We start from the raw sequence: 27,064 nt of genomic DNA on the forward strand, positions 1-27,064 counted from the left end.
TGTCTACTCAGTCTTCTGCCCACCAGGTTACACATGGAACAGAGAAAATACTTTCATGCTCTCTTTACATCGTACACCTCCCTACCTGTTTCAGACTTTTTGCCTTTGATTCTTTCAGTTCTTCATACTTCCATTTCCACACAGACAAAGCCGACTCCAGTCGTTCTATCTCTTTTTCCAAAGATAAGCGCATTCTAAATAGAGAACCAAAAGCGAAATAGTCTTACAATTTAAAAACAATTTTAGGAATGCATTCAATTTTAGATTTTCTATTTTCCTAATTTTTGATATTTACATATGATCATTGTCAGGATAGAAAACTTTCTTTTAGCTTATTAAAAATTGCAAATATTGGATAAAAGTCAGTTTAATTTGTTTTTCTGCCAACTGGCTTTACAGTAGTTTGCTGCTACTGCTAAGTCCTTCAGTCATGCCCGACTCTGTGCGACCCCATAGACAGCAGCCCACCAGGCTCCACTGTCCCTGGGATTCTCCGGGCAAGAACACTGGAATGGGTTGCCATTTCCTTTTCCAATACATGAAAATGAAAAGTGAAAGTGAAGTCTCTCAGTTCTGTCCAACTCTTCGCGACCCCATGAACTGCAGCCCACCAGGCTCCTCCGTCCATGGGATTTCCCAGGCAAGAGGACTGGAGTGGGGTGCCACTGCCTTCTCTGTTACAGTAATTTAAATATATTTAATTTGGCTTTGCCAGTATCAAATAATTGACTTTCTGCCTACTTTCTCCTGCATTGTTCATTCATTTCTTTCAATGCTTCTTATTCATATTGTTTCCTTACACAGTAGGTATATATGTTTCTAAGTTTAACATGGTTTTAATCCAACTTCATATTGTGACTGTATATGAAGAATTCTTTGATATGACAGAGAATACTAAGGAGCCCACCTAACGATTTAAGTAATCAATCATTTATTGGTGATACAAAAATACTGTATTTTTTGCAATTCTGTTTTAATAATTTCCCTGGGATCTTTAAATTAGTTAAAATAATTGAAATTAATTTCTCTATTTGTAGAATAAGTGACAAAACTTAAATTAAAATCTGGCCCTTTAGTATCTCATCACTGATTATTTTTCCCATGCCCACATGTCTGCTAGAGTGAATCACTAAAAATAACTGTTTATTTCTGGTTGTAATTAACAAAGGTCAACCTTTGCAAATGGCCAGTCCTCATCCATGCAGTAGATTGTATGGGGTGTGTGGTAAATCACTTCAGTCATGTCTGGCTCTTTAAGACCCTATGGACTGTAGCCCACCAGGCTCCCCTGTCCATGGGGTTCTCTAGGCAAGAATACTGGAATGGGTTACCATGCCCTCCCTCCAGAAGATCTTCCGAACCAAGAATCAACCCTGCATCTCTTATGTCTCCTGCATCGTCAGGTGGGTTCTTACCACTAGCGCCACTAGATTACTGTTATAAATACTCATTTTCTCTCCTCTGCTTCTATGGACAGAGTTGCTTTCCCCAGCCCTCGATTCTAGGTTTTGACAATGAGATATTAGCCAAAGTGACGGATTGCAAGAATCTGAACTGAATTTGTGTGGTTAGGCTTCTGGTGTTATGCCTCAGCCATCACTGTGGAAAGAGCTTCCCCGGGAACATCTGTACCCCAAATAAACATAGAACTGAGTCCAACCTTACCAAGAAGCCAAGCCCAGCTGGGCCAGTAGAGGTCAGCTGACCTTGCATCCACCTGGACAAAATACACTATTGTCCTGAGTCTCTGAAACATAATTATCTTTTTATGCAACTAAAGAGAGCTGATATAGGAAGTGATACTAACAAAATGAAAAATATGTAGACTTAATTTGGGAATCAAACGGTGGACAAAGCTGGGGAAGAAACAGTGGTAAAACATAAGAAGCTAGAAAAATAATGATACATGTTATTTTGTGGTGGACACATAGCAAAATTGTCACTTGCAGTGTCTTAGAAATAGTAAATGTGCCTGATATTACCAATGGAATGTCATTTCCATATTTACAAGAACTATGAATCTTCTAGCTAGCAACACTATGAAAATAATTTAAAATACAACTAGGCCATAAACATATTAGTTTAATTCAGTCAATGGGTAAGAACCCCACTGAGGGTGCTCCCTGATGACTCGGTGATAAAGAATCTGCTTGCCAATTCAGGAGATACAGGTTCGATCCTTGGGTCAAGAAGATCTGCTGCAGAAGGAAATGGCAACCCACTCCAGTATTCTTACCTGGGAAATCCCATGGACAAAGGAGCCTGGTGGGCTACAGTCCTTAGGGTTGCAAAACGAAGCAACTAAACAACTAAACAGTTCTTCATTATTATATTTGCATGAATCAAGTCATAAAATGAGAGGATATAAAAGAATTGGTTATGGCTTTGCTGCTGCTGCTAAGTCGCTTCAGTCATGCCTGACTCTGTGCGACCCCGTAGATGGCAGCCCACCGGGCTCCTCCATCCCTGGGATTCTCCAGGCAAGAATACTGGAGTGGGTTGCCATTTCCTTCTCCAATGCATGCGTGCATACTAAGTCGCTTCAGTCGTGCCTGACTCAGTGCGACCCCATGGACAGCAGCCCACTAGGCTCCTCTGTCCACGGGATTCTCTAGGCAAGAATTCTGGTGTGGGTTCCCATTTCCTTCCCCTGTTATGGCTTTCAGTTCAGTTCAGTTCAGTCACTCAGTCGTGTCTGACTCTTTGTGACCCCATGAATCACAGTACGCCAGGCCTCCCTTCACCTCAAAAGGCTCAATTGTAAAAAAAAAAAAAAAAAATCAGTACCATTTATAGGACTATATTTTGGAATCCCTTATTAACACAGCAAATATATTGCAATGAACAAAGAAAAATGTTCATTTTTCTCAACCTCAACTATTGAAGGCAAGGTCCCAAAAAGACTCCAAAACTTCTGATAGATAAACAGACTTAGCCTGCTGATGACAACCGAGTTGCTTACCATGCTATGATTTTTGCCTTAGTAACTCTGTCTGGGATTTCAAGAATAAGTACTAAGTAGAGAAACAATGAACAAGCTTCCAAATACTAATATTTTGTGTTGAATATAGAAAAAATATATAAAAGTCAATTGTACATTAACATATATGTTTGGCATTTAGCTTTTGAAGTTTTAGATGATAAGGCTTATTTAAATATTTGTAAGTATTAACTTGAACTTGTAAATTTAAGTTGAAAATATAAGCGAATTGTACTGCTTATGATTTCATTAAAATGTTTAAGAATCACTGTATTTACAATTTTAATTTACTAGAATTACATGAGTAGAATATGTTGTCAGTAATTGATAATTTCAAAACAGAAAAGGAAAACCTTAAATTAATAAAATAAGTTTATTAAGGAATATTAACCAACTATATTTGTGTAAAGAAGTGCATAGTGACAAATTTTCTCAAAATTAATTTTGAGAATACATTTATAACTAGAATATAAAACTTATACTTGAAAATTTGAGAAAAGTCTAAATTTATAAATTCAAAATTACACATGTTGAGAAATCAGCATCAGCTTGTAACATTACATTTTAATGAATCAGATTATAATGTTAGTAAAATAAACTTATATTAACATTAAAATGATTTATAGTTACTATAGAATAAATGCTGATCCTCAAAAATGTCATCAAAATTATTGGGGTAGCTATACACTGAATAGTTTTATAAGACGTTCAAGAAGAACCTTTCAAATGATATGTCAAACTTTTAATCTTAGTTTGATATATAAAATATAGATATAGTCTAAAGATATAACTATATTTAGATTATGTCTAGACTCAGAATAAGTAACCAAAACCAGTACATGAAAGAAAAATAATTGAATTTTGCAAAGTATATCAAAATGAATACATAATCATTTGTATTTTTTATTTAAGGTAGATTAAAATACTCTATTATTTTTCTGTTTAAGTATGCATCTTAAATAAAAACACTAATATTTATTAGAAATTATTATTTACTTATTTAGTAAAAGAATATGATAAATAGAATAATAAATTATGTACTATTTAGTAAAATAAAATTATACATTTTATTATGTAAAAGGGTACAATTTAGTCAGAGAAGTGAGAGAACAAGCAATTGATTAAAATTTATTTAATAGCAATGTGATGCTTGGATTTTTTTTTTAGCATAGCTTTATTTAAAAAATTTGTAACTATTTGTTTTGAGCAGTAGGCTGTAAGGACAGTGAACATGTAAATGTATGCAACAAAGGACATTCTTTAAATCCTTAATTTTCTGGCCTAATCCATTTGTTCTACATTTCAGAGGGATTTTCAAAACTGATAATTATACTTAAATTTATAATTGGAATTTAAATCATCTTCATATTATTTGAACTACAAGAAGGCAAACAAGAAAAAAAACCCTAATTTACTTTAAAGGATATTGCATCTTTTATGCACACATTCTTTAGAAAAACAAAATTACTAAGACAAAGCTCAGAAAAAAGACAATATTTTAATATGATTACATAAACTTTAAAAAATCAAACTGCTAATATACATAATATTTCATGATCTAAAAATAATATATGAACCAAAATGGTTTTATAAACAGATATGAAGATGATCATATTTCTGTGAAATCTTTTGATACTTGTTAACTATCCCATGATGATCTCATAATAAGTGAGCATAAATTTTAGACATCTAGACAAGAAGATTAATCAAAATATTTTTCAGAAATAAAATCCTTGAAACATTACTACCTAACAATAGATATTAACTCATTTTTGAAACCTGTGTGAAATTTCATTGTAAAGCATCTAGTCAGTATTTTCTTAGAGACCTATGTCAATTTTTTTGCCAGGCAAAAGTAATTAATTTATAATTAGATCTAGATACAGAATCCTAGGGATGGGGGAGCCTGGTGGGCTGCCGTCTATGGGGTCACACAGAGTCGGACATGACTGACTTAGCAGCAGCATAGTTTCCATTCGTCTAAAATTTAAAGTTAATATTACATGATGAATAATACAAAATTATACAAGGATACTTTTAATAAGCAACGTATTTGTCACTTTGTGATTTCACTCCTATTTAAAACTACATCTTTCAGCAGTAACATCTCTCAATATCTTTCATTTTCAGCATTTTCAGCATCTTTCAACGAACAGCCAAAGCCATATATAGGTAATTTAATTAGAAAACAGATGATTTGAAAGAATACTGCTAAGCTTGGAGATGCCCAAGAGGATCAGAGACCAACGCGTGGAGGCACACAGCCAGGAGAAAAACCCACCTCAGGTCACAGAACTGGTCCTCAGATGCTCCCACTGCCTGTTGCCTTGCATTATCCCGATATCAACTATGTGATTGACTAGCAATACACTTGCATCAGCTCATTTAAGTAGAAAGGGATATTAATAGCACAAGGAATCTCTGGGAGAGCCAGAAAAGCAAATGGGGAACGTGCAGAGTCAGAAACACCAGAAATAAAGCCATAGTAAATCTTCCCGCCAGCACTACACTGCAGTCACCTTTTAGGCACAGACCTCACAGCACGACCTCAATACCCCCAACTCAAGTCACAGGATGGTATCACCAGACACAAGAGATCACTTTTGGCTCTGAAAACAAGATGTGACCACATCCACCGTCTTCCCCCGTCACCAGGTTGGATTCTGGTGCACTCTTCTTTTTGGAGTAATGCCTTCTGCTAAAATATCCAGATGGCTATGTCAAAGGTCTGCAGCATACCTGCAAAGGGAACTGAGGTAGAAACGTACTAGCATTTTTGTAGTCTATACAGATAGATTCTCTCATAGGTACAGGACTGCCCAAACACAAAAGAGATACTTTACAGTAAAAGAAAAAAAAGAATACAAAAATTAACTTGAACTGGATCAAAGGCCTAAATTTAAGTTGAACTTAAAGAAACAGAGACGTACATATATAACAATGGCTGATTCATGTCGAGGTTTGACAGAAAACAACAAAATTCTGTAAAGCAATTATGCTTCAATTAAAAAAAAAAAAAAGAAACAGAATAGAGTGGTGGATGCCAGGAGCTAGGAGGCGGGCAAAGCAAGGAGATGTGATCAAAAGGTACAATAAAATGGGGTTTCCCGACTCTCCGACATAAATCACAGCAGGATCCTCTATGATCCACCCCCCAGAATTCTGGAAATAAAAGCAAAAATAAACAAATGGGATCTAATTAAAATTAAAAGCTTCTGCACAACAAAGGAAACGATAAGCAAGGTGAAAAGACAGCCTTCAGAATGGGAGAAAATAATAGCAAATGAAGCAACTGACAAACAACTAATCTCAAAAATATACAAGCAACTTATGCAGCTCAATTCCAGAAAAATAAACGACCCAATCAAAAAATGGGCCAAAGAACTAAATAGACATTTCTCCAAAGAAGACATACGGATGGCTAACAAACACATGAAAAGATGCTCAACATCACTCATTATTAGAGAAATGCAAATCAAAACCACAATGAGGTACCACTTCACACCAGTCAGAATATCTGCAATCCAAAAGTCTGCAAGCAATAAATGCTGGAGAGGGTATGGAGAAAAGGGAACCTTCCTACACTGTTGGTGGGAATGCAAACTAGTATAGCCACTATGGAGAACAGTGTGGAGATTCCTTAAAAAATTGCAAATAGAACTGCCTTATGACCCAGCAATCCCACTGCTGGGCATACATACTGAGGAAACCAGAATTGAAAGAGACACATGTACCCCAATGTTCATCACAGCACTGTTTGTAATAGCCAGGACATGGAAACAACCTAGATGTCCATCAGCAGATGAATGGATAAGAAAGCTGTGGTGCATATACACAATGGAGTATTACTCAGCCATTAAAAAGAATACATTTGAATCAGTTCTAATGAGATGGATGAAACTGGAGCCGATTATACAGAGTGAAGTAAGCCAGAAAGAAAAACACCAATAACACATATAAATGGAATTTAGAAAGATGGCAATGGTGACCATGTATGCAAGACAGCAATAGAGACACAGATGTGCATAGCGGACTTTTGGACTCAGAGGGAGAGGGAGAGGGTGGGATGATTTGGGAGAATGGCATTGTAACATGTATACTATCATGTAAGAAATGAATCGCCAGTCTATGTCCATTGCAGGATACAGCATGCTTGGGGCTGGTGCACGGTGATGACCCAGAGAGATGTTATGGGGAGGGAGGTGGGAGGGGGGTTCATGTTCGGGAATGCATGTACACCCGTGGAGGATTCATGTCAATGTATGGCAAAACCAATACAGTATTTAAAGTAAAATAAAGTAAAAATAAAAATTTTTTTAAAAATAAAATAAAATGGGGTTTGCCTAATGGCTCAGCAGGTAAAGAAAGAATCTGCCTGCAATGCAGGAGACACAGGAGATGCAGGTTCAATCCCTGGGTGGGGAAGATCTCCTGGTGGAGGAAACAGCAACCCACTCCGGTATTCTTGCCTGAAAAATCTCATGCACAGAGGAGTTTGGCAGGCTAGAATCCATAGTGTCGCAAAGAGTCAAACATGACCAAGTACACACACACATTACCAGACTTGCATGAAATTTTTCATTATGTTAATTGAGGAATACACACATATTCACATCCGTGTGTGTGTATATATATCTATATTTCTACCTCATGCTAATCACTGGAGCATTTTCAACTTGGGATACCATCTCACCAATATTTAAAATCTAATTTTATTACAGAAAATCCCAACATTTAATGAAGCAAAGCAAAGCTTTTCTTATATTGAAAACAAATCAAGAAACATGGGTAAACCTATGGCTGATTCATGTTGATGTTTAGTAGAAACCAATACAATACTGTAAAGCAATTATCCTTCCATTAAAAATAAATAATTAAATTAAATTAAAAGGGAGACTAAAACTCAGATTAATCAACACAAAGCCAACACTTTCTAAGGGATGCAGGTGCCATCTGCAGTTTAACTTTAGAACTAATTCTAAATGCTAAAACACTGCATCAGAATAGTTCGTCTCATTGTCTCTCTCACTTACAGTGTGATTTGCTGAAGTTCCTCTTCCTATTACTTTGCTGACTAAGGTCCGTCTAGTCAAGGCTGTGGTTTTTCCTGTGGTCATGTATGGATGTGAGAGTTGGACTGTGAAGAAGGCTGAGCACCGAAGAATTGATGCTTTTGAACTGTGGTGTTGGAGAAGACTCGAGAGTCCCTTGGACTGCAAGGAGATCCAACCAGTCCATTCTGAAGGAGATCAACCCTGGGATTTCTTTGGAGGGAATGATGCTAAAGCTGAAGCTCTGGTACTTTGGCTACCTCATGCGAAGAGTTGACTCATTGGAAAAGACTCTGATGCTGGGAGGGATTGGGGGCAGGAGGAGAAGGGGACAACAGAGGATGAGATGGCTGGATGGCATCACGGACTCGATGGACGTGAGTCTGAGTGAACTCCGGGAGATGGTGATGGACAGGGAGGCCTGGCGTGCTGCGATTTATGGGGTCGCAGAGAGTCGGACACGACTGAGCGACTGAACTGGCTGATTGTATGTGAGGATCAGTTTTCCCCTCTGTCATCTCAAATTTTCTACCTGGGAAGTCATTTTTTAAAAGAGATCACAAATATACAAGTTCTCAGTACACAAGCAACTTCCAGATACTGAGCGATTATTTATCAAACTGAATAATACTCAGAGTACAAATAATAGAAAAACTTAAGTGTTTTTGATGAGGGGATTCTAGTCAGTGATGATGTTTGGAATGAGTCCCCAAGTTCTCTAGGTTAATTGTTGTACTCTAGTCAAGAGAAGTTTCCCACTAAGTGGGAACATAGAAAAAAATACATTCCCATCTTCTCAACTCCAGCCACCCACTCACTGAGATTGCAGGAGGAAGAATTTAAAAGATTAGACAGATTTATTGTAACAGTGTATACTATATCCTTGGGAAACATTCTCTTATATAGAAGAAAAAAAAAAAAGATTCTGCAACTTCCTCCTGGGGATTTCTGGCTAATGTTAATTCATGGACTCTTGGGACTATTTCTTAAAGGGAGAGTAAGGAAGCAAAATGGAATCAAAAGTCCCGTTTCCACCTTCATTCTCTCTAGCCTGTCTACAGTTTATATATGGAAGCTGCTGAGAACTGGAGGATTTACTTACCATGGGAATTATTCATTTATCCCAAGAAGTCAAAACATAAATGATGTATACATGAGTACGTGTACAAGTGAGAGTGTAAAGACACAAAGGTGTATCATTCAAGCTGGCACCTTGGGGAGTTTACATGTTGGAAACAGCATTTTCACATTATTCCTGTTACGATATGTTGGTGAAGTAATGCGAGTGGGTTGGAGAGAAGTCTATAACCACTAAAAAATTAAATCCTTCAAGAATGAAGCCCAGAGGTTAGAACTTGACTGAGACTTGTAGTTCAAGAGTAAATTAATTGTTAATATGGGTGCAGGACACTTGCCCAGAGAATCCCCATGAACAGAGGAGTCTGGTGGGCTACAGTCCATGGGATCGCAAAGAGTTAGACGTGACCGAGCGACTAAGCATAGCACATGGGTGCAGGCATAAAATTCAATTTTATTCTCTTTTGCTACTAATGTTGATCACTTCTGTTAGGAATTTACACTTGGTAGTAGAATAACAAATATTTATTACCTACACAGATACTTGTGTTATCATAATCTGTGCATATGGTGAGGTACAAAGAATCTGAAAAAGAGAATTTGGGTAGGAATCAATTTCAAAGGGACTCATGAGAGGCTTGTGGCTGACAGAAAAGGATTGACAGGTATAGAGCTTAGAGTATTTGTGAGAGGTCTGTGTGCATACTTATCACTGTTTCAATCCACTTAAACCAGGGGAATTAAAACCATTATATAATATATAGTTATATGCATACTTAGTGATAATATACACTCCCAGTTTTTTTCTTTTTATTTTGTCCATTAAGAATCTTATAACAAAAGAGAATGGAAAAATAATTATTTTCAGATCTAGGGGCCACATTTTAAAGTACCACTGAATACTCCACACAATGCTAATAATTTTCTAGGGTAATCAAGAGGGAACAACAACAAAAAACTCATGTTGAGTAATTCATATTAGAGGCTGCTTTCCTAGGCACCGTCTTTGATACTCATAAGATTTCAGTGCAGAGGGCAGAAGTGATAGTATGTGACTTGTGAGGCAAAGTCATTAAAATACCATCTATTTCTCTCTGTGCCCTTCAGATGCTCACGTTCAGCCAAGCTGTTATGCCATGAGGGAGCCAAGTGGCCACACAAATAGGCCACATGAAGATGTTCCAACTAAGACCCAGAGGAGAAAAAAAGATCAACTGCCAGATCTGGGAGTAAGTGAGGCTTCAGACACCCTCACACACCTAAAGTCACCCCGTCCTTTGAGCCATCCCAGCTGAAGACACATGTAGCAAGAGATGAGCTGTCCATACAGATTCATGCTCAAGATTCATGAGCAGAATACCTGGTGACTGCTATCTCAATAATAATCATCATTTGGGAAATTCTGTTACGAAACAATAGACCATTGGAACAGAGGCGTCACTATCCATATTTTTATGAAGTGGACAATAGCACACTCTTGGTTAATCCAATGTCACATATTTAGAGTATGTCAGAACAAGATGAATGTCAGGGTATATTAATCTCAAGTCTAGTGTCCTTCCTCTATACCCCAAATGGTCAACGAAGAAAGCATCTTTTTTTGGCAATCAATACCTCACAAAATTGTGAGCTGACCATTATGAATATTAACGTATCCAACTTTACTGACTCACTGAAATCTATGAGTGCTGTAAAAGTTAGATAGTACACAGGCTATATTAACCATATACGTTAGTAATTCAAATATAATAAACATGAATCTACCAGAGATGATGAGAACAAGGCTAAGATAAAAAAATATAAAAACTAACATGTTATAACTTTTCAAAATTCAAAATGGTGAATTTTAATCTCTGCCACCAATATGGTCATAGATTGTCACACTGAAAATTAATTTCCAGATCATGTTTAAGAAATAGAGCCTCATGGACAATATCATGCAACACATTTTTAAATATTAGTAATTAATATTTTAGTCATAGGTAAAATACTTTACCAAATGGCCAGCTTACAAGACTTCACAATTTTAAGAAGTCTGAAAGGCAGACTTGATTAAGGAAGACAGTGATTAGTACTTACTCCCTTTCTTTCCATAAGACTTTTTGGAAATCATCCAAATGCCCCTGCAAAGCTGAAATTTCAGGCACTTCATTCTCCAGAGGCAGATTTATTGCCTGCAGTCTTAATCCAGGTCTCACTGTACAATTTTCAGAAACGCCATTCTTGAATAAATCAGGACAGTCTAGACTGAGTTTCATCTCCTCACTTAATTTTAATGGGTCAATAATTAAACTCCCTTCCTGAAAGAAAAAAAAAAAAAACAATGATTAGTGTTGAATTTTAAAATTCAATGCAGAGAAATCATAAAAAAGAACATTTTTGAATAGAAATAAAATGTTATGATTCAACATCAAATTTTTATTTTCATTTATTTATCATTCTCTAATAGTGGTATATGGTCAAAGTTTAACTTATAATTTCTCAGGCTTTTTTTCCCTTTCAGTGTTCTACCTTATTCTAATAAAACAAGTATCCCCACAGTGTTTTAAAAGTTTTCATTTACAATGAAATCTACATTATATCTACCATAAACCCTATACATCATGGAAAATCTTAACATTTTAGATGGAATCATAGAAGAGCAAGATATTATTTTTTTGTTTTAGAGGTAGAATTAAATAGAAAGGAGTAATAATATAAACAGTAAATAGTATAAACTATTTAAAGAGATAACATGAATTCCTAGTTTCCTTTAGCATGTTCTGTGAGTTGTTAATAAAAGAAAGTGAAAGTGAAAGTGGCTTAGTCCAGTACAACTCTTTGCAACCCCATGAACTATACAGTCCATGGAATTCTCCAGGCCAGAATACTGGAGTAAGTAATCATGCCCTTCTCCGGAGAATCTTCCCAACCCAGGGATTGAACCCAGGTCTCCTGCATTGCAAACGGATTCTTTTACCAGCTGAGCCAGAAGGGAAGCCCAATATTTATCAAATTACCACATAACCCTGCAATCCCACTCCTGTTAATATAGCCAGAGAAAACCATGCCACAAATGATACATGCACCCCAATGTTCATTGCAGCACTGTTTACAATAGGTAAGACATGGAGGCGACCTAAATATCCCTTGACAGAGTCATGGATAAAGAAGATACATGTATACAAGGGAATATTACTCAACCATTAAAAAGAATGAAATAATGCCATCTGCAGCCACATGGATGGACCTAGAGATTGTTAGGAAAAACAACACATGTATACGTAAAACTGAATCACTTTGCTGTACAGTAGAAATTAACACAACACTGTAAATCAACTATAATGCAATAAAAAAAATTTTTTTTTAAAAAGAGGAGGAAATTTGGTCAATAGACACATACAGAGGAAAATGGGTGTGAAAACACTGGGAGAAGATGACTGTCTGATAGCCAAGGAAGAAGGTCTCAGTGGAAGCCAGCCCTGATAACACTTTGATCTCAGACTTCTAGCCTCTAGAATGGTGAGAAAATAAATTTCTATTTCTGACGTCACCCAGTTTGTGGTCCTTTGTTCTAGCAGCCTAAACAACAAATCCAGTCACCACTGGCTTTGCTATCTTCCCACCCCTCCTTGTGACTAGACACAGCATTCACATATGCACACAATCTCTGGATTCTTCTCCTGACCTTACTATTTGCGTTCTCCTTGGTGGGAAATTCTCTTTTTCCCAAACACTCTCTGATGGACTCACACGTTTTGGAACCAAATTGCAATGGGTCTCTCTGTGCACGGGCCACTTCGGGGAAACCAGGAAGCTTTCGGTCCCGGGTCGCCTCCGCCGGATGCGGCAAAGGGGGCTTCTTTTTCAGAGCACTCAGCTCTTTCACGGCCATGTCTAACTTGATTCTGAGTTGCCTGCCTTCCTCCCTGGCGCTGTTCCTTTCGGCTCGAACTTTACTCCACTTTTCCCTCCAGTTAGCAGTGCAGTCCGACCACCACCGCATGGTCTTCTCCATCTGAGCGGCGCGGGCCTTGACCTCCTCCAGCTCCCGCAGGCGAAGCTCAGCGCCGATATCCCACTCGCTGGTGCTCCAGGAGGGAGCATGGCCACTGAGGGCGGCAGGAGACTGCGGCCGGAGAGGAGACGGGCAGGAGCTGCGGGGGTCCCCGCGGGCCGGGGGGGCAGGTGCCGCCAGGTCGCACGATGATCTAACCAACCCCGACTGCTGCATGCCGAAGAGGTGTGTTTCCTCGATTAACCGATGAATGGAATCTAAATTCATGTTTATCTTTTCAGGCCTAAGAAAAGACAGGGAACATAATTGCATTTGAATTTCTTCTTCAATGATAAGAGCAAGACCTACCTTAAGTTGACAGAAACAAGGCATCTTTTCAACACTGCATGTTTTTCTTTCCACAGGAACTAAAAATATAGAGGAATTCGTGCGTTCGTAATTCTCCTCAAAGAAACAGAAATTACTCCCATTTAATTTTGCCGAACAAATACAAATAAATATGTAGAGACCCAATTGGGGCTAGCGTGGGACACGAATAATCCATTTTAACAAATCCGGTCCTTTTCAGGTAATATTTATTGCAACACACGTTGACCATTAACTGCTCAATGGTCCCCTTTTCCGTGCTAACTAAAGCACGATTTGTTCAAGTAGAAGGCAGAAGCTATTGATCTCTGGAAGGGTAAAACCCTATTTCATCTCAGGAGGGGCTAAATCATGAGTGGTCTAAGTCTTCCATGACAGACCCCCATTTAACTCTTAAAGCAACATATGACTTGGTTCTGGCTGATGAGATGTGAGGGGAAATCTGCTAGAAAAATGTGAAAATATGAGAATGAGAACCCTTTCCTTCTGCCTTCTTCCTACCTGAACAAGGCCATGAACTAGAAAGACAGCAAGTGTAAAAGGTGCCCTGTATCGTTAAAAATGGTGGAACAGGAGAGAAAGCACCTGATGTAATGATGGTGCTACAGCATGGAACATAGAAGCCATGACTCTAGTCTCCTTGCTATGTGAGAATGATTACCCATATTTATTTAAGCTATGATGACTTTTCTGTTACTTGCAGTCATAATGACATCTAACTGATACATGAATTAATTTCCTACCATGGCTCATATCATTATAAGTTCAAAAAATGAAATATTTTGAGTAAGATGTAGTCTTTGTCCTTAAAGATTTTATAGTCTAAATTTAAAATACATAATATGCCTATAAAAATATTTTAAATCAAATTTCGTGTTACTTTATGTGTCAAATCAATGTTAGCTTCCTAGGGTGTTTACAGGGTCCTGTAGGGAACACTGCTAAAGAAATGATGGACTGTTCTTCAAAAATTTAGAGGCATCACAGATGACATTGAACAGAGTCTCAGCAATTCCAAAGCTTTAAAAGGGAATTAGAAACAGTTTCAAGTATAAATAGCAAAGACAAATTAATTGGTAAATGCAAACCTTTCTTATCAGTATGTACACCCATTACCTTATTCAATATAGCAACATAGCCACATTAAAGATTTTAGCAAGTAGAACATGTTCTTTAAAATAAATGCTCAGAACATGCAGGTTAATTTACAAATTCATAAAGTTCTGTGTTTATATAAGATTACCCATTTTTATTATCAAGGAACATTTTTTCTGGTGTAAATAATCTTAGATAACATTTTATATTCATGACATTAGTTACTCCATTTTTCATTTCCTTTTATATAGTTATAGATCATAAACTGCCTTTTAATGAACCATCTATTTAATCAACTGAAGGGGTTTCATTATCTCGATTAAGTTACAAAATAAACTTTGATTCACTGGAAAAAACAGACAATATAATATTAAATGCATATTACTTTCAGTTGTAGTAAAAAGAAACAACCACATTTTAATAAGTATTCTGTAGAGATGCCAAACCAATCCACTTCTTATTATAGTATTTATGATAATAATACAGATTCATGGTAATTATTTTTGTTAGCATTAGTATATGTCCAGTCATATTTGAATTAGTGCTGACTTGGAGTAAATGTTCCTTTCATTCACTGTAATTCAGAGGCAATGATAATATACCTGACCAAGTTTCTTGGATCTTTAGTAAACTAAGACCAATATTTAAAAAAAAAAAAGAACTTTTAATTACAAGCATGTATTGTGCCATGCTCACTCGGTCACTTGTGTCCATTTATTTGCAACACCATGGACTGTAGCCTGCCAGGCTCCTCTGTCTGTGGGATTCTCCAGGCAAGAATATTGGAGTGGGTTCCCATTTCCTTCTCCAGGGGATCTTCCTGACCCTGAGACTGTGCCCTGTTTCTCCTGCATTGGCAGGTGGATTCTTTACCACTGAACCACCTTGGTATCTGTATATATATATATTATACATATAAATATTTAATGCTGTATTTCTTTTGGTAGAAATTTGCAAATGAATACAGAAAATTTATTTCAACATATTAAACTTAAATTTAACCTTACTATTTTAAAAAATAAATCAGTATCATAAAATTGTAATGTCCTTAAAATGTCTCATTAACTTTTAAAAAATTATTTGTTTATTTTTTAATATAAAATTTTTTATTTTAATTGGAGGTTAATTACTTTACAATATTGTATTGGTTTTGCCATACATCAACATGAATCTGCCACGGGTATACACCTGTTCCCCATCCTGAACCCCCCTCCCTCCTCCCTCCCCATACCATCCCTCTGGCTCATCCCAGGACATCAGCCCCAAGCATCTAGTATCATGCATCGAACCTGGACTGGAAATTCATTTCATATATGATATTATACATGTTTCAATGCCATTCTCCCAAATCACCCTCGCCTTCTCCCACAGAGTCCAAAAGACTGTTCTATACATCTGTGTCTCTTTTGCTGTCTCACATACAGGGTTATCATTACCATCTTTCTAAATTCCATATATATGCGTTAGTATACTGTATTGGTGTTTTTATTTTTGGCTTACTTTACTCTGTATAATCGGCTCCAGTTTTACCCACCTCATGAGAAGTGATTCAAATGTATGTATATGTACCACAGCTTTCTTATCCATTCATCTGCTGATGGACATCTAGGTTGCTTCCATGTCCTGGCTATTATAAACAGTGCTGCAGTGAACATTGGGGTACATGTGTCTCTTTTAATTCTGGTAGCGGGATTGCTGGGTCATAAGGAATTTCAATTTCCAGTTTTTAAGGAAACTCCACACTGTTATCCATAGTGGCTGTACTAGTTTGCATTCCCACCAACAGTGTAAGAGGGTCCCCTTTTTTCCACACCCTCTCCAGCATTTATTGCTTGTAGACTTTTGGATAGCAGCCATTCTGACTGGCGTGAAATGGTACCTCATTGTGGTTTTGATTTGCATTTCTCTAATAATGAGTGATGTTGAGCATCTTTTCATGTGTTTGTTAGTCATCTGTATGTCTTTGGAGAAATATCTGTTTAGTTCTTTGGCCCATTTTTTGACTGGGTCATTTATTTTTCTGGAATTGAGGTACAGGAGTTGCTTCTATATTTTTGAGATTAGTCCTTTGTCAGTTGCTTCATTTGCTATTATTTTCTCCCATTCTGAAGGCTGTCTTTTCACCTTGCTTATAGTTTCCTTTGTTGTGCAGAAGCTTTTAATTTTAATTAGGTCCCATTTGTTTATTTTTGCTTTTATTTCCAATATTCTGGGAGATGAGACATAGAGGATCCTGCTGTGATTTATGTTTCAGAGTGTTTTGCCTATGTTCTCCTCTAGGATTTTTACAGTTTCTGGTCTTATGTTTAGATCTTTAATCCATTTTGCATTTATTTTTGTGTAGGGTGTTAGAAAGTGATCTAGTTTCATTCTTTTACAAGTGGTTGACCAGTTTTCCCAGCACCACTTGTTAAAGAGATTGTCTTTTCTCCATTGTATATTCTTGCCTCCTTTGTCAAAGATAAGGTGTCCATATGTGTGTGGATTTATCTCTGGGCTTTCTATTTTGTTCCATTGGTCTATATTTCTGTCTTTGTGCCAGTACTATACTGTCCTGATGACTGTGGCTTTGTAGTAGAGCCTGAAGTCAGGCAGTTTGGTTCCTCCAGTTCCATTCTTGTTTCTCAAGATTGCTTTGGCTTTTCGAGATTTTTTGTATTTCCATACAAATTGTGAAATTATTTGTTCTAGCTCTGTAAAAAATACCGCTGGAAGCTTGATAGGGATTTCATTGAATCTATAGATTCGCTTTGGGTAGTATACTCGTTTTCACTATATTGATTTTTCCGATCCATGAACATGGTATATTTCTCCATCTATTAGTGTCCTCTTTGATTTCTTTTCACCAGTGTTTTATAGTTTTCTATATATACGTCTTTTGTTTCTTTAGGTAGATATATTCCTGTTTGTTTTTTTTTTTTTTTCATTGCAATGGTGAGTGAATTTTTTTCCTTAATTTCTCTTTCTCACTGTTAGTGTATAGCTATGCAAAGGATTTCTGTGTGTTGATTTTATATCCTACAAATTTACTATACTCATTGATTAGCTCTAGTAATTTTTTGGTGGAGTCTTTAGGGTTTTCTATGTAGAGAATCATGTCATCTACAAACAGTGAGAGTTTTACTTCTTCTTTTCCAATCTGGATTCCTTTTATTTATTTTTCTGCTCTGATTGCTGTGGCCAAAACTTCCAAAACTATGTTGAATGGTAGTGGTGAAAGTGGGCACCCTTGTCTTGTTCCTGACTTTAGGGGAAATGCTTTCAATTTTTCACCATTGAGGGTAATGTTCGCTGTGGGTTTGTCATATATAGCTTTTATTATGTTGAAGAATGTTCCTTCTGTTCCTGCTTTCTGGAGAGTTTTTATCATAAATGGATGTTGAATTTTGTCAAAGGCCTTCTCTGCATAAAATGAGATGATCATACAGCTTTTATTTTTCAATTTGTTAATGTGGTGTATTACATTGATTGATTTGTGGATATTGCATCCCTGGGATAAAGCCCACTTGGTCATGGTGTATGATATTTTTTCATGTGTTGTTGGATTCTGATTGCTAGAATATTTTTAAGGATTTTTGCATCTATGTTCATCAGTGATATTGGCCTGTAGTTTTCTTTTTTTGTGTGGTATCTTTGTCAGATTTTGGTATTAGGGTGATGGTGGCCTCATAGAATGAGTTTGGAAGTTTTCCTTCCTCTGCAATTTTCTGCAAGAGTTTGAGTAGGATAGGTGTTAGCTCTTCTCGAAATTTTTGGTAGAATTCAGGTGTGAAGCCATCTGGACCTGGGCTTTTGTTTGCTGGAAGATTTCTGATTACAGTTTCAATTTCCGTGCTTGTGATGGGTCTGTTAAGATTTTCTATTTCTCCCTGGTTCAGTTTTGGAAAGTTGTACTTTTCTAAAAATTTGTCCACTTCTTCCACGTTGTCCATTTTATTTGCATATAATTGCTGATAGTAGTGTCATGGTCTTTTGTATTTCTGTGTTGTCTGTTGTGATCTCTCCATTTTCATTTCTCATTTTATTGATTTGATTTTTCTCCCTTTTTTTTTTGAAGGCTAATGGTTTGTCAATTTTATTTATCCTTTCAAAGAACCAGCTTTAGGCTTTGTTGATTTTTGCTATGGTCTCTTTTGTTTCTTTTGCATTTATTTCTGCCCTAATTTTTAAGATTTCTTTCCTTCTACTAACCCTGGGGTTCTTCATTTCTTCCTTTCTAGTTGCTTTAGGTGTAGACTTAGGTTGTTTATTTGGCTTTTTTCTTGCTTCTTGAGGTATGCCTGTATTGCTATGAATCTTCCCCTTAGCACTGCTTTTACAGTGTCCCACAGGTTTGGGGTTGTTGTTTTTTCATTTTCATTCATTTCTATGCATATTTTGATTTGTTTTTTGATTTCTTCTGTGATTTATTGGTTATTCAGCAGCATGTTGTTCAGCCTCCATATGTTGGAATTTCTAATAGTTTTTCTCCTGTAATTGAGATCTAATCTTGCTGCATTGTGGTCAGAAAAGATGCTTGGAATGATTTTAATTTTTTTTGAATTTACCAGTGCTAGATTTATGGCCCAGGATGTGATCTATCCTGGAGAAGTTTCTGTGTGCACTGAGAAAAAGGTGAAATTCATTGTTTTGGGGTGAAATGTCCTATAGATATCAATTAGGTCTAACTGGTCTATTGTATCATTTAAAGTTTGTGTTTCCTTGTTAATTTTCTGTTTAGTTGATCTATCCATAGGTGTGAGTGGTGTATTAAAGTCTCTCACTATTATTGTGTTATTGTTAATTTCCCCTTTCATACTTGCTAAAATTTGTCTTATGTATTGTGGTGCTCCTATGTTGGGTGCATATATATTTATAATTGTTATATCTTCTTCTTGGATTGATCCTTTGATCATCATGTAATATCCTTCTTTTTCTCTTTTCACAGCCTTTGTTTTAAAGTCTATTTTTTAAATTTATTTATTTATTTAATTTTTATTTTTTACTTTATTTTACTTTATAGTACTGTATTGGTCTATTTTATCTGATATGACTATTGTTACTCCTGCTTTCTTTTGGTCTCTATTTGCATGGAATATCTTTTTCTAGCCCTTCACTTTCAGTCTGTATGTGTCCCCTGTTTTGAGGTGGGTCTCTTGTGGACAACATATATAGGGGTCTTGTTTTTGTATCCCTTTTGGTTGGGGCATTCAACCCATTTACATTTAAGGTAATTATTGATAAGTATGATCCTGTTACCATTTACTTTATTGTTTTGGGTTCGAGTTTATACACCCTTCTTGTGTTTCCTGTCTAGAGAATATCCTTTAGCATTTGTTGGAGAGCTGGTTTGGTGGTGCTGAATTCTCAGCTTTTGCTTGTCTGTAAAGCTTTTGATTTTTCCTTCATATTTGAATGAGATCCTTGCTGGGTACAGTAATCTGGGCTGTAGGTAATTTTCTTTCATCACTTGAAGTATGTCCTGCCATTCCCTCCTGGCCTGGAGAGTTTCTATCAAAAGATCAGCTGTTATCCTTATGGGAATCCACTTATGTGTTATTTGTTGTTTTTCCCTTGCTGCTTTTAATATTTGTTCTTTGTTAATTTGATTAATATGTGTCTTGGGGTGTTTCACCTTTGGTTTGTCTCACTAGTTTTTGATGACTTGATAATTGGATTCTGGTACATGGAGATCTTACCTGTCAATTAACTCTGTATTTTTTCACATCTGACTAAACAAAATTGAACCCACTCAATTTTGTTTAGTCAGATGTGAAACTTGAACAATATTTCCTGTCCTAAAGTGTTTCTCAAGCAAGTTTAAGTGGGACTATGTAATCCTTATGCATATTTATTAAAGCACTCATTTTCTCTATACATTTGTACCTAATGTTCATGTTTTATTTCAGATGACTATGAAATCATTTGTCAGTGTTTGTAGCATAGAGCCTTTGATATATGGGAAAATATTCTAATGCTTTTGAATCTGGTTTATTATATTGATTTTTGCATAGTTTTTAACCACACAAAAAAAAAGGAGTGGGGAGCACCAGGAAACTCTTGGAGGTGATGGACATGTTTATTATCTTGAAAATGATGCTTTCATGAGTGCACACATAGGGCCAAGCTCATCAAATTGTGTACAGTAAATACATGCAGTATTTTATACCAGTGATACCTCAATAAAGCTGTTTTTATGTAAGAATTAAAGATTTTAAAATTTAATAAAAAAAAAAATATATTACTAAACAAAAAAAAAAAAAATAAAAAAATAAAAATATCAGGCTGCCATGATTACTGCAAGTAGTTTTGAATGCAGTATATAGCCATATTAATAAAATTTGATGGGTCCACAATGTATAGACTATATTACTAAATGTAATATTTCTTGCCCATGAGGAGTTTTATGTGTGAGACATTGGACTCCAGAGTCTATTGGTGCGAGTTCTGACTGTCATTTTCTAGGTAGGTGATCATGGGCAAATCACATAAATTTCCTTTGACTCATATCCTTATTTGTAAAGGAAAACAGAATTATCAGGTGCCTTGTTGAGTTCTTGTGATCATTAAGTGGGAAACTGTGTACAGATTGGCTAGCGCAGGCAAGGTGACTGTTATTCTCAGTGCTACACAAGTCACACTCATATGTCACCATGGACAGTTGTACTATTTAATTTTTTCAGTTTCTTTCCTTTATTTTGGTTTAGTTTTTAAAAAACAATTGACCACATTGTGTGGCATTCAGGATCTTAGTTCCCCCACCATGGATCAAACGCATGACCCTAGTACTGGAAGCAAAAGCCTTAACCACTGGACTGCCAAGCAAGTTCCCTCCTTCCCTCTGTTTTGAAAGAGAAGTGAAAGTGAAAGTTGCTCAGTCGTGTCCGACTCTTTGCGAGTCCATGGACTGTAGTCCACGGGATTCTCCAGGCCAGAATATGGGAGTGGGTAGCTTTCTCTTCTCCAAGGGATCTTCCCAACCCAGGGATCGAATCCAGACCTCCCACAACGCAGGCAAAAAGCTGTGCTTAAAGATTAGGGATAGCAGCAGATAAATGTGATTTATAAAAAAGGTCTGAATATCATGGAATAAGGAGGTATAATCTCAATTTTTATAACATATGAGTATTATTAAGTGAAATGTTCAGTGCTATAATTATCTCTATCCCAGATATGAAGAAACTAGGGCTGAGGGTCCTGATGCAGGCCAGACTTGGTCCCAGTCCAAGTCAGATACTCAGAGAAATGTATCATTATACAAGTGAAAAGAGAGCCAGAGGAAAAATAAATCAGGAGTATGGGATTAACAACACAAACTACTATACATAAAACAGATAAACAACCAAACCTTACTGTATAACACAGGGAACAATACTGAATATTTTATAACAATGTATAGTGGAAAATCATCTGAAAAAATACATCCATATATATATAACTAAATCACTTTGCTGTGTACCTAAAACTAACCCAATATTATAAATAAGCTATACTTTATTAAGGAAAAACTTGAAGAAAAAATAAAAGGAAAGATAAAAAAGGAAGAGGTCAGTCCATTTGGGGAATTAAGGAACTTTGAATCCAGGGCCAGTGCCTTTCCATATCCACTCTGGTGAGATCATCTTTTAGGTTAATTCACAAATACGTTGGGCAGAGTTCCATTCTGGATATTTTTATGTTCAGATAGCTCCCATTAAACCATCCTACAAGTAGTCGGCTGATTCTGATGTGTTTCGAGTGACTTCATTGTCCTCATTGCTTAAAGGAGCTGCAAGGTCTGGCCTTGTCCACTGCTCCATGCTTTGGCCACCCTTTGACACAGTCGTGTGTCTGTTCCTTGCACAAACCTCGCCTCAGCGATCTCGATGCAACCCAATTGCTAGGCAGGAGCCTGGTTCCCTCTCCCCACATGCCCACCACCCCATCCTTCAGGTAGCAGCTCATGGGACCTATGCTTGCCTCTCTCCCACCCCCTGGAAGCCCTACATCTGAGATCCTCCGTTTGGCCTCCTCTGTGATAGTGACATGTCTTCTGCCATCTTGGGATCTTGCTAATTACCAACACCAACCAATCAAGCTAACCATCACAAATTTTAACTCTCTTTGAAAGAAATAAGCAGTGTATTGTGATTTAACACACACCTACGTACTGAAAAAAGTCTCTCTCATACGATGTCTTATGTTATCAGAAGAATGAGGTGAACCAGAAATAAAAGCATTTTTGGCAGAAGTTACTTTATCAGAGCAGAAGAAAACCATGTCCAAAGAGATTTTTGTTTTATTGTTTATACTTATTGCTTTCCATTAGCCTATAGGAAATGAATTCTAAATGAAGCCTGTCTTTTTTTTTTTTTTCTAAAAAGTATAGGATCTCTAATGCACATGCAATAATGTTAACAAAAGCCATAAGCAAGGAGAAAATAGATTGATTCATATACTAAAGACAATGTTAAGGAACATTTGTTGCTATATACATGACGCCATTCACTGTGATAAAAAGAGAAAAAGAAGAACCAGTTTTTAATATTCAGGAAAGTAAAACATCATATTGGCCTATAAAATGTGGCCTGTTAAACATGCACAAGTGATTAGCATGAAGACCTATGCAATTTGTATGGGTCAAAGCAGAAAAATACAATATATTTTTAGGAGTGTTTTGCAAGAGAACACTAAATATTAAATGGGAAGACTGCAGTTGTGACAGTGAGGTAAATGAAATAATTACAGAGAATGACAATATAACATCACATCAAGATAGACCAAGTGTTGCCCACAATATTTTAAAAATACAATATTTTAAAAATCCATACACAGTATTAAATTATACAGACAGTTATAGTCTACATTTGTTGATGTGAATTCAAGATTTTAGAATCATATAGAAGCAGGAAATACTTGCACAAATACTAGTCCATGGGATTCTCCAGGCCAGAATACTGGAGTGTGTAGCCTTCTCTTCTCCAAGGGATCTTCCCAACCCAGGGATCGAATCCAGACCTCCCACAATGCAGGTGAAAAGCTGTGCTTAAAGATTAGGGATAGCAGCAGATAAATGTGATTTATAAAAAAAGGTCTGAATATCATGGAATAAGGGGGTATAATCTCAATTTTTATAACATATGAATATTATTAAGTGAAATGTTCAGTACTATAATTATCTCTATCCCAGATATGAAGAAACTAGGGCTGAGGGTCCTGATGCAGACCATACTTGGTCCCAATCCAAGTTAGATACTCAGAAGGAGTCAACCCACAGAAAAACGTATCATTATACAAGTGAAAAGAGGCAACTTGGATTGCACAAAGAAGGCAACTAAATAATATTTAAAAATATGTACAGATTGCCTATAAAGCTTACTGTATTTTCTAAAATCAGTATAGCATAAAATAAGCACAAAGGTAAACGTTTTAAAACATGTATACTTATGTTTTCCAAAAGTCATTATTGAATTTAAATTTCATTATTTGATCAAATAGAAATCATCTTTATTTTAAAGAATTGGAACTCATGTGATAAGCCCTGTGTTTTCTTAGCCAACTATTCATTGCTTCCTATCTTTCTACTGCTGCTGCTGCTGCTGCTAAGTCGCTTCAGTTGTGTCCTACTCTGTGCGACCCCATAGATGGCAGCCCACCAGGCTCCCCCATCCTTGGTATTCTCCAGGCAAGAACACTGGAGTGGGTTGCCATTTCCTTCTCTAATGTATGAAAGTGAAAGGTGAAAGTGAAGACGCTCAGTCCTGTCTGACTCTTAGCGACCACATAGACTGCAGCCTACCAGGCTCCTCCACCCATGGGATTTTCCAGGCAAGAGTACTGGAGTGGGGTGCCATTGCTTTCTCTGTCCTATCTTTCTAACTTCTACTATTCCTTAGAATGTTGAAGCCATGTATCACTGTTTTATATTAATGAGATGTCTTTTCTTTAGGTTTTCAGGAAATATTATTTGAGAAAAATAATGTTTCTAAGATAACGCTCCATGATTTAAAAAAAAAAAAAAACCTCATTTCTTATAAAATAAAATATTTCAGAATAATCTCTCCACATAGCATCTTGCTATTATTGTTACCATTTCCAGACGATATCAGTGTTTTCTTCATTTTTAGAGGATAAAAAACGAATTACTGTTACACATTAAAAGGATAACCCTTTGGGTCACAGGTAAACTTATCAATCTTACTTCTTTGGAATGTGATTTGTAGACATAAAGAAAGATCCAAAATCCACAATCCACTTTATAATGTACCAAGGTATCATTTGTAATGAGTCTTGGAAAAATAAAATTTCTGGGGTTTGGCAGGCTGATTACCTTGAAGTTTTTATAGTGGTCTGCCTGCCAAGTACAAATTTACGTTCAGATAATTTAGAATTTCTTGGAGGATATAGTATAATTTAACTACTTTTCTGTAGTACTGGGGACATCAATCAGGTTCAAGAAAGTTCTGGTTTAAAATATTTATGAAATATCTCATCTGTAAACAAATATTAAGATAGAAAGATACTTTATCTAAGATTTGAGCTTATACCTTAAATACATTTCTTCTAACAATACATATAAAATCTATGCTACTTACTATCTATTTGTATGGAAGCCTGACACTTGTTGAACTCCTTAGCATTTTTTAGTATTTATGCTTATTTCAAGGTTTCAGTGAAGGAAACCACAAACTACCGCAATTTTCTCATGTAATCTAATCCAATTTAATAGTGCCAAATAATAAGCCAAAATATCCATTGATATTTTGAGCCAAAAACTGATATTAGTATTAGCTGCAGCAGAACTAGAGAGCCCAGTCAATTTATTTTCATGTAAGAATAATCTTGCTACAATTTCCAGGTGTTTCCAGGTGGCTAACAGGGTGAACATTTTATTGGAAAGAACAGCAAAAACCTGGTCTTGTCAAAGATACTACCACCTTCTAAAGGTGAGGAGGTGACACTGAATCTGGAATTTACATCGCAATGGACATGAGTTTGAGCAGACTCCAGGGCCTCCTGTCAAGTGAAGGACAGGAAAGCCTGGCGTGCTGCCATCCATAGAATTGCAAAGAGTCCGACACAACTAAGCAACTGAACAATGGCAACAATATTTATTCCATTTGGTAATTTCATAGACATTAGATTGTGTAGAGGACTATAAAGCTGTGTCTATAAATATTCAGTTCAGTTCAGTCGTTCAGTTGTGTCCGACTCTGTGACCCCATGAATCGCAGCACACCACGCCTTCCTGTCCATCATCAGCTCCCGGATTTCACTCAGACTCACGTCCATTGAGTCCGTGATGCCATCCAGCCATCTCATCCTCTGTTGTCCCCTTCTCCTCCTGCTGCCAATCCCTCCCAGCACCAGAGTCTTTTCCAGTGAGTCAACTCTTCGCATGAGGTGGCCAAAGTACTGGAGTTTCAGCTTGAGCATCATTCCTTCCAAAGAAATCCCAGGGCTGATCTCCTTCAGAATGGACAGGTTGGATCTCCTTGCAGTCCAAGGGACTCTCAAGAGTCTTCTCCAACACCATAGTTCAAAAGCATCAATTCTTCAATGCTCAGCCTTCTTCACAGTCCAACTCTCACATCCATACATGACCACAGGAAAACCCATAGCTTTGACTAGATGAACGTTAGTCAGCAAAGTAATGTCTCTGCTTTTGAATATGCTATCTAGGTTGGTCATAACTTTTCTTCCAAGGAGTAAACGTCTTTTAATTTCATGGCTGCAATCACCATCTGCAGTGATTTTGGAGCCCAAAAAAATAAAGTCTGGCACTGTTTCCACTGTTTCCCCATCTATTTCCCATGAAATGATGGGACTAGATGCCATGATCTTCGTTTTCTGAATGTTGAGCTTTAAGCCAACTTTTAATTAAAATAAAATCCAGATGAGCATATACCAAAGAACTCAAAATTATAATTATTAAGTCATAAAGTGAGAGCAAATGAACCAATGAAAAAACTCCTATCAGTTTCATGACAAGCCAAGTGGTACTGAGAGGACCTATGACTTCTTGTTTCTTCTTCTGTTTGTTCTTTATTTAAAAGCTATTCCTTTGTTAAAATTGTTTTAATAATTTAAATTGTTAAATTTCCTTTAATATAGAATTCATCAATATTTTCCATTATTTATGTTCATTTTGTGGTGAGTAAGACCACAAACCATCCCAATTTTGCTATGCATTTCCTAAGCAAAATTCCTAAGCCATTTATGTCATTCCCATTTGCTCTTAAAGAATGTGTGTGGCTAAGTCAGAAATTCTTCATGGATCTGGTTACCACTTTGTTGTGAGCAAGAGAAAGCTCTTCTCATGTCAGTAAGATTCAGCATTTTCTCACACCCATGTGGTGGAATGTGTGTAGCTGCCAAATTGTTGTGTATCAGCTGACCAGCAAGTTTTCACAGGCTTAATAATGAAATTTGGAGAATACAACCAAAATGGCTGTCATATTTACTTTTGAAATGCAGTTATAAAAATTTTTAATAAAAATATTTATTCTTAGTCTGTCTGTTCATCACTCAGTCATGCCC

General features: G+C 36.6%; 1 protein-coding gene across 1 annotated transcript in view; it reads right to left on the bottom strand.

The window, feature by feature from the left end:
- Window positions 1-27,064, bottom strand: part of CCDC102B (coiled-coil domain containing 102B) — a 256,141-nt gene that overhangs the window by 187,634 nt on the left and 41,443 nt on the right. The window contains exons 2-4 of the mRNA XM_068993959.1: window positions 12,776-13,388; window positions 11,188-11,408; window positions 86-194 (exon numbers count right to left, since the gene is read on the bottom strand). Of these exons, the coding sequence (XP_068850060.1) occupies window positions 86-194; window positions 11,188-11,408; window positions 12,776-13,372 (927 nt within the window). The 5' untranslated portion in view covers window positions 13,373-13,388. The remainder of the gene's footprint in view (window positions 1-85; window positions 195-11,187; window positions 11,409-12,775; window positions 13,389-27,064) is intronic.

The sequence above is a fragment of the Capricornis sumatraensis genome, chromosome 21, assembly GCF_032405125.1.
Source record: "Capricornis sumatraensis isolate serow.1 chromosome 21, serow.2, whole genome shotgun sequence".
Lineage (NCBI taxonomy): Eukaryota > Metazoa > Chordata > Mammalia > Artiodactyla > Bovidae > Capricornis > Capricornis sumatraensis.